Consider the following 13,786-nt stretch of genomic DNA (forward strand, 5'->3'; position numbering starts at 1 on the left):
CCATACTATACTATCTGTTTTTTTTTACTTTTAACGCCTTAGTATACTATTACATCTTTGTAACTTACTATATTATGAAGTATTTTGAAGTTTTTATGACTTATTATACAGTGTCTTTTTTTCACATTTTTTGCCATACTGTACTATGTCGTTTTTTCACATTTTTGGCCATACTATACTATGTGGTTTTTTTGACTTGTAACGCCTTAGTATACTATTACATCTTTGTAACTTACTATATTATGAAGTATTTTGAAGTTTTTATGACTTATTATACAGTGTCATTTTTTCACATTTTTTGCCATACTATACTATGTCGTTTTTTCAAATTTTTGGCCATACTATACTACGTGGTTTTTTTACTTTTAACGCCTTATTATACTATTACATGTTTGTAACTTACTATATTATGATGTATTTTGAAGTTTTTATTCCTTATTATACTGAGTCATTTTTTTCAATTTTTGCCATACTATACTATGTCGTTTTTTCAAATTTTTTGCCATACTATACTATCTGTTTTTTTTTACTTTTAACGCCTTACTATACTATTACATCTTTGTAACTTACTACATTATGACGTATTTTGAAGTTTGTATGCCTTATTATACTGAATCAGTTTTTTCAAATTTTTGGCCATACTATACTATGTGGTTTTTTTTACTTTTAACGCCTTATTATTCTATTACATCTTTGTAACTTACTATATTATGACCTATTTTTAAGTTTTTATTCCTTATTATACTGAGTCATTTTTTTGAATTTTTTGCCATACTATACTATGTCGTTTTTTCAAATTTTTGACCATACTATACTATGTGGTTTTTTTGACTTTTAACGCCTTACTATACTATTAAATCTTTGTAACTTACTATATTATGAAGTATTTTGAAGTTTTTATGCCTTATTATACTGAGTCATTTTTTCACATTTTTTGCCATACTATACTATGTCGTTTTTTCACATTTTTTGCCATACTATACTATCTGTTTTTTTTTACTTTTAACGCCTTACAATACAATTATATCTTTGTAACTTACTATATAATGATGTATTTTGAAGTTTTTATGCCTTATTACACTGAGTCATTTTTTCACATTTTTTGCCATACTATACTATGTCGTTTTTTCAAATTTTTCGCCATACTATACTATGTCGTTTTTTCACATTTTTTGCCATACTATACTATCTGTTTTTTTTTACTTTTAACGCCTTAGTATACTATAACATCTTTGTAACTTACTTTATTATGACGTATTTTGAAGTTTGTATGCCTTATTATACAAAGTATTTTTTTCAAATTTTTTGCCATACTATACTATGTCATTTATTCAAATTTTTGGCCATACTATACTATCTGTTTTTTTTTACTTTTAACGCCTTACTATACTATTACATCTTTGTAACTTACTACATTATGACGTATTTTGAAGTTTGTATGCCTTATTATACTGAGTAGTTTTTTCAAATTTTTGGCCATACTATACTATGATTTTTTTTTATACTTTTAACGCCTTATTATTCTATTACATCTTTGTAACTTACTATATTATGACCTATTTTGAAGTTTTTATGCCTTATTATACTAAGTATGTTTTTTCGAATTTTTTGCCATACTATACTATGTCATTTATTCAAATTTTTGACCATACTATACTATGTGGTTTTTTTTACTTTTAACGCCTTACTATACTACTATATCTTTGTAACTTACTATATTATGAAGTATTTTGAAGTTTTTATGCCTTATTATACTGAGACATTTTTTCACATTTTTTGCCATACTATACTATGTCGTTTTTTCACAATTTTGGCCATACTATACTATGTGGTTTTTTGACTTGTTACGCCTTAGTATACTATTAAATCTTTGTAAGTTACTATATTATGACGTATTTTGAAGTTTTTATGCCTTATTACACTGAGTCATTTTTTCACATTTTTTGCCATACTATACTATGTCGTTTTTCAAAATTTTGGCCATACTATACTATGTGGTTTTTTGACTTGTTACGCCTTAGTATACTATTAAATCTTTGTAAGTTACTATATTATGACGTATTTTGAAGTTTTTATGCCTTATTACACTGAGTCATTTTTTCACATTTTTTGCCATACTATACTATGTCGTTTTTTCAAATTTTTTGCAATACTATACTATCTGTTTTTTTTTACTTTTAACGCCTTAGTATACTATTACATCTTTGTAACTTACTATTTATGACGTATTTTGAAGTTTGTATGCCTTATTATACAAAGTATTTTTTTCAAATTTTTTGCCATACTATACTATGTCGTTTATTCAAATTTTTGGCCATAATATACTATGTGTTTTTTTTTTACTTGTAACGCCTTAGTATACTATTACATCTTTGTAACTTACTATATTATGAAGTATTTTGAAGTTTTTATGACTTATTATACAGTGTCATTTTTTCACATTTTTTGCCATACTATACTATGTCGTTTTTTCAAATTTTTGGCCATACTATACTATGTGGTTTTTTTAACTTTTAACGCCTTACTATACTATTACATCTTTGTAACTTACTATATTATGAAGTATTTTGAAGTTTTTATGCCTTATTATACTGAGTCATTTTTTCACATTTTTTGCCATACTATACTATGTCGTTTTTTCAAATTTTTGGCCATACTATACTATGTCGTTTTTTTACTTTTAACGCCTTATTATACTATTACATCGTTGTAACTTACTATATTATGATGTATTTTGAAGTTTTTATTCCTTATTATACTGAGTTATTTTTTTGAATTTTTTGCCATACTATACTATGTGTTTTTTTTTTACTTGTAACGCATTGGTATACTCTTACATCTTTGTAACTTACTATATTATGACGTATTTTGAAGTTTTTATGACTTATTATACATTGTCATTTTCTCATATTTTTTGCCATACTATACTATGTCGTTTTTTCAAATTTTTGGCCATACTATACTATGTCGTTTTTTTTACTTTTAACGCCCTACTATACTATTACATCTTTGTAACTTACTATATTATGAAGTATTTTGAAGTTTTTACGCCTTATTATACTGAGTCATTTTTTCGAATTTTTTGCCATTCTATACTATGTCGTTTTTTCAAATTTTTTGCCATACTATACTATCTGTTTTTTTTGACTTGTAACGCCTTAGTATACTATTTCATCTTTGTAACTTACTATATTATGACGTATTTTGAAGTTTTTATGCCTTATTATACTAAGTAGTTTTTTCAAATTTTTTGCCATACTATACTATGTCATTTTTTCGAATTTTTTGCCATGCTATAATATATGGTTTTTTTGACTTGTAACGCCTTAGTATACTATTACATCTTTGTAACTTACTATATTATGACGTATTTTGAAGTTTTTATGACTTATTATACAGTGTCATTTTTTCACATTTTTTGCCATACTATACTATGTCGTTTTTTCACATTTTTGGCTAACTATACTATGTGGTTTTTTTGCATTTAAACGCCTTACTATACTATTACATCTTTGTAACTTACTTATACTTTGTCGTTTTATTTTACTTTTAACGCCTCACTTATACGGACGTCTAAATACCTTGCTATATTATGATGTTTCTTGAAGTTTTTATGCCTTATTATACTAAGTATTTTTTTTCGAATTTTTTGCCATACTATACTATGTCATTTATTTAAATTTTTGACCATACTATACTATGTGGTTTTTTTGACTTTTAACGCCTTACTATACTATTACATCTTTGTAACTTACTATATAATGAAGTATTTTGAAGTTTTTATGACTTATTACACAGAGTCATTCTTTAACATTTTTTGCCATACTATACTATGTCGTTTTTTCAAATTTTGGGACATACTATACTATGTGGTTTTTTGACTTTTAACGCCTTATTATACTATTACATCGTTGTAACTTACTATATTATGATGTATTTTGACGTTTTTATTCCTTATTATACTGAGTCATTTTTTTGAATTTTTTGCCATACTATACTATGTCGTTTTTTCAAATTTTTGGCCAGACTATACTATGTGGTTTTTTGACTTTTAACGCCTTATTATACTATTACATCCTAGTAAGTTACTATATTATGACGTATTTTGAAGTTTTTATGCATTATTATATTAAGTATTTTCTTCGAATTTTTTGCCATACTATACTATGTCGTTTTTTCAAATTTTTGGCCATACTATACTATGTCGTTTTTTTTACTTTTAAGCCCTACTATACTATTACATCTTTGTAACTTACTATATTATGACCTATTTTGAAGTTTTTATGACTTACTATACTAAGACGTATTTTGAAGTTTTTAAGCCTTATTATACTAAGTACTTTTTTTCGAACTTTTTGCCATCATCTTTGTAACTTACTATATTATGAAGTATTTTGAAGTTTTTATGACTTATTATACAGTGTCATCTTTGTAACTTACTATACTATGTCGTTTTTTCAAATTTTTTGCCATACTATACTATCTCGTTTTTTCACATTTTTTGCTATACTATACTATGTGTTTTTTTGACTTTTAACGCCTTACTATACTATTACATCTTTGTAACTTACTATATTATGACGTATTTTGAAGTTTTTATGCCTTATTATACTAGGTAGTTTTTTTGAATTTTTGGCCATAAAATACTTTGTGTTTTTTTTTACTTTTAACGCCTCACTTATACTGACGTCTATATACCTTGCTATATTATAACCTACTTTGAACTTTTTATGCCGTACTATACTATGTAATTTTTTCACATTTTTTGCCATACTGTATTACGTGGTTTTTTGTCTTTTAACGTCTTACTATACTATTACATCTTTATACCTTACTTTACAATGATGTCTTTAATGTTTTTTTGCCTTATTATACTATGTGTTTTTTTCACATTTTTTGCCATACTATACTTTGTGGTTTTTTGACTTTTAACGCCTTACTATACTATTATATCTTTGTAACTGTTACAACCAGCTCGTTAAGGGAAAGGGAAGTAACATAAAACCCAAGATTTTACGGGTTAAATAAGGTCATTTATTAACAAAAGTAAGCAGGATAAACAAAAAGAGAGGCGGCACAAGAAAAACAAAGCCACCCAATAATGCAACTAACACAAAAGAACACAAGCAGCTAACAAAAGAAAAACAAAACAACAGTACACCAGATCTCAAACAGAGCGGCACTTAGCTTTATGCTAGACAACCAAAAACACACACCCTTAGCTCTCACAGTGTTCCACTCGGCTCTAATCAATCAACAACAATCACAACAAGCACTGGTACACAGCGCGGCGGCGAGTCTGTGTACGGGCAACACAGATCGCCACCGACAACCGAATGACAGTTCTTTTATGCGCAGGGTGGAGACGAGAGGCGGGCCCAGCTGATCAGGAGAGATGGCTTGCAGCTGGAGCATCGAAGGTGCGGCGGAAAGGCGGAACACTCCCAGGAAATCCCGCTGACATCACGGGCATCCCCTCTCGCAGGGTCAGACTGCAACACCAGGCGACCGAGACAGAACACAACACAACCACACACACAAAGGGAAAGACAAAGGTCCCCCGAATACGGCAACGGCCGTACAGTAACTTACTATATTATGACGTACTTTGAAGTTTTTATGCCTTTTTATACTAAGTATTATTTTCTAATTTTTTGCCATACTATACTATGCTATGTCATTTATTTTTTCTTTTAACGCTTTACTATCCTATTACATCTTTATACGTTACTATACCATGACGTCTTTAATAGTTTTTTGCCTCATTATACTATGTATTTTTTTCCGAATTTTATGCCATACTATACAATGTCGTTTTTTCAATTTTTTTGCCATACTATACAATGTTTTTTTTTTTTATTTTAACGCCTTTCTATACTATAACATCTTTGTAACTTACTATATTATGACATTTTTTCAAGTTTTCATGCCTTATTATACTAAGTTGTTTTTTCAATTTTTTGGCCTTACTATACTTTGTCGTTTTTTAATGTTTTTTGCAATACTATATACTATGTTGTTCTTTTTTACTTTTAACGCCTTAGTATACTCTGACATCTTTGTAACTTACTATATTATGACGTAATTTGAAGTTTTTATGCCTTGTTATACTAAGTGGTTTTTTCACATTTTTTGCCATACTATACTATGTCGTTTTTTCATATTTTTTGCCATACTATACTATGACATCTTTATACTTTAATATACTATGACGTTTTTTGATGTTTCTATGCCTAATTATACTTTGTTGTTTTTTTTCACTTTTTTAGACATTCTATACTATGTTGTTTTTCTTTACTTTTAACGCCTTATGATACTATGACATCTTTATACTTCACCAAATTATGACATTTTTTAAATGTTTTTATGCTTTCATTTACCATGCTCTTTTTTCAGTTTTTCAGCCATAAATACTATGTCGTTTTTTCACGTTATGCCATTCTATACAATGTCGTTTTTTTTTCACTTTTTAGTCCTTACTATCCACAAAATATTTATACCCTACTATAATATGATGGATTTTTTCCATTTTTATGCCTCATTATACTCGTTTTTTTGATATTTTTGATATTTTTATGCCTTATTATCATTTTTATGCAATACTATACTATGCGATTTTAAGATGTGTTTGTGACTTAACATGCTATGACGTTTTATGAGATTTTTATGCCTTACTCTACTTATGTCTTTCTATAGTATGACGTTTTATGCTTTACTATACAATTAAGTTTTTTGACATTTTTATGCCTTACCACAATATGACATTCTTTTACGTCTATGACGTTTTATATCATTTTCATGCCTTAGTATATTATGACGTTTTTGATATATATTTATGCCATAAAATACCGTTACCTTTTCTCAAGTTTTTATGTGTTATTATATTATGACGTTTTAGGACTTTTTTATGCCATACTATACTATGAACTTTTTAGATGTCTTTTGGCCTTACTATACTATGACGTTTTTTGACGTTCTTATGTCTTACCACTTATGACGTTTTTTGGCGTTCTTATGTCTTACTATACTGTGACATTGTATGACATTTTTATGCCTAACTATAGTATGTTAATTTTTATGACATTTTTATTGACTACATTATTAAATTGGATTCAGAATGGCATCTTTTTTCCTGATACATTAGCAAATAAAACAACTTTTAGCCTGATGTATTGACCCACAGCCCACAAACTCAATACATTTCTAAATTAATGTGGATAGGATGCCTCTTTACTGCAGTGTTTGTCTTCTTTATGGTTTATATAAACTTAGGTTTATATTAAATTACACATATTAAATAGGTGTTATTTAATAGGGTGAAGAAACAAGCTTTGAGAAGAATTTTTTTTTTCAAATAGTAAGAAATACACCTCATCATACCTTTATTCAGTGAGTTGGATTGGATTGTTAGTGTATAAATGTGACTATTGTGGAAGTGAATGTTTATGGAGGTTTATGGAGGTCCAACCAGAATACAGGGCCAGGAACAAATGTTGCATAAAGCCTTTGACTCTTGACAAAATGAACTAATGTGAACATTGTGCGCCCCCTCTGGGAGTATGAGCGGGAGACAAAAACATCGCTCCAGGTGTTTTCCAGCTGCTGCTGAGGAGGAAAGAAGAGGAGAAACACAGCTGCAGAGTAACGGAAAGTAACAAAAGTCAACAAACAAAATACTTGTTTGTTAAAATCCAATTTATTCATCCCTGATATACAAAACAATGTTTCATTTTTCTGTGTGAAAAATAGCTCTGGATTTTGTTCAGCTCTGTCTGGTTTGGCCTCAGGGGGTTTGCCGTAGTGGAGGCGTCCAGTATGTACAACGTACAGTTCCTAAGAGCCCTACGGAGTGGATAAAAGATCCCCCTCAACAGCTGATGTGAGATCAGGTCTTATCAAAACCCCTCAGACTGAACGAGAGGATCAAGGGGAGCGTGATAAAACTGACCCGGCCTCAGCGCTTTGGGGGTTCATGTAAGAGAGCGCCAGTTACGGTCCATGCAGCAGGATTCACCAGAGTCTTTTACTTGGAGAAGGTTTCCCAAAAGCCAGAACGAGGAGTCAAAGCTGTTTTTCTACGTGAACCGAACACCTAAAGGAGTAAACAGCGTCTTAAATATTTCAAATGCTGACTCTAGTGCTTTCACCGAGGCTTCTGGGAAACCTTCCCTCTTTAAACCAAACTTCACTTTATCACACTCGAGCTCCTGTGGTGTGAGCGTCAGTTCTCCTCATATACATACATCTTTTTACACTTTTCAGGTTTCTTTACAAAAATAAGGTTATCTTGCATTCACGTCATCAATTAAAACTGGATTACAAAGTGAGATGAACAACCGTTATTGCACAAATTGATTACCAACAAGTAGATCATCCATAAAAAGAATGAAAAAACAACAACAAAATTTCTACTTTTGATTAATACAGACTAATAAATATGCATCTACCTCGGTCTATATCTGTCTGGTAGCAAATGAAATGAAATATTCAGAGGAGTCCGTGGAGGGGGAGGAAGGCTGCGGCTGAAGGCAGAGTAATGAAAATCGATGAAAAGCACAAACAAATGAACAGAACCAAATCAGATGAGTGGATCTCGGTCAGTCCCTGGGGTGAGGGAGAGTGAGAGAGGGGGAGCAGGGTGGCGGTGTGTGTGTGCGTGTGTGTAAGACGACGACAACAGGTTGCCATGGTGATAATTGCACACATCATCCACCCTGCTTCCACATTTGTATTTGTATTTGTGGAAACGTGCCTTGTCTGCATGACTAGAAAGAAAGCAAACAGATCCGAACACTTGGGTGCCGATTTGCTTATTCCTGTTGATAAAGAAGAGGAAAGTTGATGCAGGCACTTGTGGAATGAACATGCTAACGCTAACAGACCACACGCTCAGCTCGCCCTGGCCTCACAGTTACATTCCTTCTGCTTTTCCTATCAGGCAGCCACTGCCAGCCTTCACCCCGATAGTGTATTTTGCAATTTACAAATAAACCTCTTAGTAGAAATGTTTCAGACAGCATGTCAACAAAAACAAAAAAAAAACAAAACAATAAAGGACAGCATGAAAATCAACGTTAAAAATCATCAAATGTGAACAAAACAATACATCACATAACAAGCCCTAAAATTTAAGATTGGTTAAGACATTAAATTATGATTTTATATTACAGGAATGATGTTAAATATATTAATCTGTAAGTATAACTCTGCTAACCCAAAGACCACACCCCCAGTTTACATCAGGCAACAGATAAAGCTCATTGGGTGAATTGAAGATGCCAATCAAAGTGTTGCGATAAGTGTAAAGATACATAAGTAATAACACAGGCACAAGATGGCAGACGTAAAACGACATCATTCACGCGTCCGGTTTTCATTTTCTGTCAAGCGTTTGTTTTTGGTACAGTTTGATCACATAAAACAAATCCACATGCACTCTCTCATGCAAAGCCATGCTGTTTTACTGTGAGAGTTTTACCTTCAGTAAGACAAGACAGCACCGAAAGTAAAATCCATGCAATGCATCGTTAAGCTGAGTGTGAGTGAGTTCTTAAGGCATCCAAACAGTAGCGCAAAGTCTGAGGGGGGGAAAAAAAGACAGAAAATAAAAAACACAAACAAGAAGAGGAGTGTGTCTTAAAGGAAGTACAGTACACAGGCAAGATCAGTAAAAAAAAATGGAAGTGGAAGTGGAAAAGACGGAGGAGGATGGAGGAGAGGGAAAACAAATCAATGTGTTTCTGTCGATGAGCAGAGAGCGCGCTGACGAGCCTCCAGCTTTATAGCAGACATGAATTTTTAAATACACAGTACTTATACGTTATCTGTCATGTCAGGCTGCTCGCTGAGTCAGAACCCACTCTGCTGTCAAAACAAATGGCTGGACTTCCTGGTTTAAACATCCACACGTGGCGAATAGCAGCAGTGCTAATCTTCTGTACTAATGGCTTCCCATTGGTCACTTGGGTGAATTTTACTTCCTTATTGGTCAGTTATGGATTTCCTTTAGTGTTTCTACTGGTCCACATTAATCAAGCTGATTCTGCTCACATACTGTCATCTAGTGCTGCACATGTCGTGACCAGTGTCTGCCTCCTCAGCCCTGCACCATTACATCATAGAGCTGGTTAGCTTAGCTAACATGGCGATCAAGGGCAGATTGATGAGAGGGCCCAGAGCAGCTGCTTAGGCAATGATGTCTTCATTCTTTCAGCCATCCATTTGCTCCCTGCTCTTCCTCCCTCCCCTCGCTTCCTGCCCTCTCCACCCGCCCCAACCTCCTCTGGAACGGTTATTAAGAGCTATATTTAGATAAGCAGAAAACCTCCGCTCTCGGAGTGCATCGCCACGGAGCGTTTGTGTGTGTTTCTTACGTGTCTTTGTGATGCGAGGCTGCGGCTACAGTATGAGAGGAGTGCGGACGTTATGAAAAAGGGGGCTACAGGTGCTTCCGCCGCTGCCAACAGGCATGTCTGCTTGCATAGACTGTACTCTCAACCTGACCATTAAGACTCGCGCTGACGAGATGAGAAGAGCAAAGGAAAAGAGGAATAATGGAAGCTGGAAAAACACAGAAAACTAAGGCATCTGTCCCTGTATGAGTTCAACGCTCGACAGTGGGTGAAACGTTACAAAGAAATGGCAAATTCCAGTTAAACCCAGACCACCTGATCAGTCAGAAATTAAATTAATCAAGCTGGAAAACAAAGACTGAAATGTGTTCTAACGGCAATAAAAAAACAAACAAACGTTTAAGAAATAGTCGTTTGCTACCTCCTTCGTCATGCACGCTCACATTTTCTCGGTTCACGCACTCACACTTACAGTACACACATACTTTATTCTTCCTTGTCATCATTGCTGAATTTCTCTGCTCAAGTGGAAGACTCGTTCAAAAGAAAAACTCCTGCAGGTTTCAAACTCTGATCTCAACTCTAAAGATACATGAGCTAAAAAAACATCCCTTTTTTAAAGATTTCAGCCCAGTCCCAGTTCCTCTGTTGGTTTCCACCAACATGCGTCTTTTTTTATTTCCCTCCTCCCTAATCCACATTCGCTCTGCTGTGGGTTCCCGACGGGGGAAAACGGAGAGCAGGGCACAGGTTGAGTTGTGTTCCACCCTCCTGTGGAGTGTCTGGCTTGGTCAGTGCAAGGCTCCAGGAGAAAGGGGGGGGGGGTCCGTGAAGCAGAGTGATGGTGGAGGGGGAGAGAGGAGTAGATGAGGAGTTGAGAGGAGGCTGGCGTAACAAGAGAACTCTTTCCAGGATTAAATATTGATCCTAAGCCCTGAGGATTTTTTGCATGTTTGTGGCTTTGGGGGGTTAAAGACCTCAATGCCTCACTCCTCCTCCTCTTCCTCCACCTGCTCTTCATCCTCCTCCTCCTCCTCTTCCTCTACTTTCCCTCACTGGGATTTCTCGTCGGACTCGGAGGGGGTGTGCTCACGGGGCAGCGACATGGACTTGTGGCGGTCCCACAGCTTGTGGAGCTCGGTGGCCTCGTTCTCACTGCTGCTGGTGCCGCTGTCGCGGAAGCTGGCCAGAGGAGGACGCACCTTCACACCTTTCACCGTCACTGAGCCCTCGATGGCCTTACGGAGCTGGAGGAGGAAAGACGAGCCAGTTAGAAAAGTCCAGGAACTCATACAGGTAATGAAGCCATGTTCCCTTTTCACAGCTTAATGAATCACGACTTACAGCCCAGAAATGGTCACACACAGATGTGGTAAAGTGCATGGACCCTCGCAGACATGAGCAGACGACAAAAGTGGCGTCATATCTGCTTCAGTATTTCACCAAAAACTTTCCACTGGGTTGTTGAAGATGAAAGCCAATCACTGCACCAGATTTCACTAAGATTTCTTCATTGTTATAAAGAAACGTTTGCCATCAGAAAAAGTGATGTTATGATGCTATAATCACATGGAAAATCTATAGATTACTCGAGCTAATTATCAGTGCCAATTTTATCTCCCACCACTAGAAAAGGTTTTGTAACAGCCTTTGAAATATACCCAACGCAGTTCATAGATAGATATGAAATAAAAACATCATAGTTTTCCATACACCCCCCGAAAATGGAGCCAATTAAGATCAAAGATACATTTAAAATTCAGATAATATAGCCTCAAACTGTAAAAGTGTTCTGCAATTATAGAATCATTTCTGATGGCAAAAAATTCAGTATAATAAATCTGAAAAGTGGTGAAATATCTCCATTGCCTTCAGCTCCTCACAACACCATCTTTTTTTTTTTTTTAAAGCTTCCACTCGGACTAGGATTCAAGAACTTAAAAATTTTAAACATATGGAGGAAACACGAGACAACACCAGAACATCTGATTCACAAAAGATTAAATTAAAGATACTGACACCTAAATTCATCAAACAACACAAAACTGCAATGGAAAAGAGTCCAATTACTTTAGCTCTTAATACAGTATTGGAATCATATATTTCACTCTCCAGAGCTGTGGCTCCACTATGGTGCATTTAAATCAGTTTTATCTATAAAATACACTGTTCTGTACGAGGGTTTATCCACAGTGGCTCTCATCCTCTGCATGAACGGCCCCGGTGGAAATGGAAGTGCTAACCCCGACACTGCTCCACAGTCTAAGATCATGTCAGTGGTTCACCGTCAGATTCACAGGCACACAAGCCACTTTCTGAGCTGGAAAAATGTAACGGGGGGGTGGGGGGTGGTCTAATGGTCAGAGGGCGGCGTGCACCGGAGAGTGAGGTCACAGTGACTCTGACGTTTGCTGAAAACACTTTACAGAGGACAGAGAGAGAGAAAGAGAGAGAGAGAGAGAGAGAGAGAGAGAGAGAGAGAGAGGCAGAAACGACTGCACATTTATTAATCTCTGTGCCACCTACTCACAGCACAAATGTAAGTGGATAAAAACTGACCACACACAGGGTCAGACCCGCCTCCGCCACAGAACATACTGCAGGTCGTCAACGCTGACACTTCATCAGAGGAAATCAAAGTGGCTGAGACTGAACCAACTTTATTTTTGGTAACGTGAGCACAGGAAGTTGAGTTTGATTCCTGCTTGTCTTTTGTTTGAAAGCACCACCTATATTGGAACTTCTAATATACCAGCACCATGTGGTCCTTGTCAGCCCAGACTCCTCAGATGAATCATGAGAAGGTACAGAAGCTTACTAACCTGCTATTTGAATTTTAGATTTAGCTATGACTTATTTGCATGTGTTGTGATTCTTTTTGCAGTGCGTGTGTTTTTCAAATGGATGAAGATGTTTTCTGAATTTGCAGCATCTTTGTGTTCGTCTATTTGCATGTGTTTTCTTAAGTTGCGGTGCATTGAGATCTCAGGGCCGCCGTCGCAGGGGAAGGACACGCAGCAAAGAGTCCAGTCAGCCAGGGGTCGAACTCGCCGCTCGGGGGCATCTGCGCCCACATGGTGTGGCGTCGCACTAAAATTACGTATATTTAATGATTAGAATGAGTTGGGTTTATTTTGGCTTCTACAATAATTATCTTTACATTTGAATGCCAAGTTTTTCCTGAATTGGTGTGAAAGTGATTTGCGATTCTTTACAGCCTCTTTCATCCCATCACTCGTTTCTCTTTGTGTGAGACAGCATTATTGAATTTTTCTGTTTTGCCAAGTTTGTCATTTGGCTGATGAGGTGAAAGATTTCTACAGATCCTGCGGCAGCACTGAAAAGAAAAAATGTGCTGCAGGGAGGAAATAAACCTCGCGATGATCCCTTTCCTCTATATGGACCAGAGAGGCTGTGATGTGATATAACAGCAT

The 13,786-nt window shown here is 35.1% G+C and overlaps 1 protein-coding gene across 2 annotated transcripts in view; it reads right to left on the reverse strand.

Moving 5' to 3' along the window:
* Window positions 1-7,677: 7,677 nt before the first annotated feature.
* The window catches only part of LOC111671296 (chloride channel protein 2), a 142,664-nt gene continuing 136,555 nt past the window's right edge, over window positions 7,678-13,786 (reverse strand). For both annotated transcript variants that reach the window (XM_023428396.2, XM_023428394.2), the window contains one exon: window positions 7,678-11,599. In XM_023428396.2, coding sequence (XP_023284164.1) covers window positions 11,405-11,599 — 195 coding nt within the window. In that variant the 3' untranslated portion in view covers window positions 7,678-11,404. The remainder of the gene's footprint in view (window positions 11,600-13,786) is intronic.

The sequence above is a fragment of the Seriola lalandi genome, unplaced genomic scaffold (assembly GCF_002814215.2).
Source record: "Seriola lalandi dorsalis isolate HSWRI2012SDOR001 ecotype SW California unplaced genomic scaffold, Sedor1 jcf7180002054874, whole genome shotgun sequence".
NCBI lineage: Eukaryota > Metazoa > Chordata > Actinopteri > Carangiformes > Carangidae > Seriola > Seriola lalandi.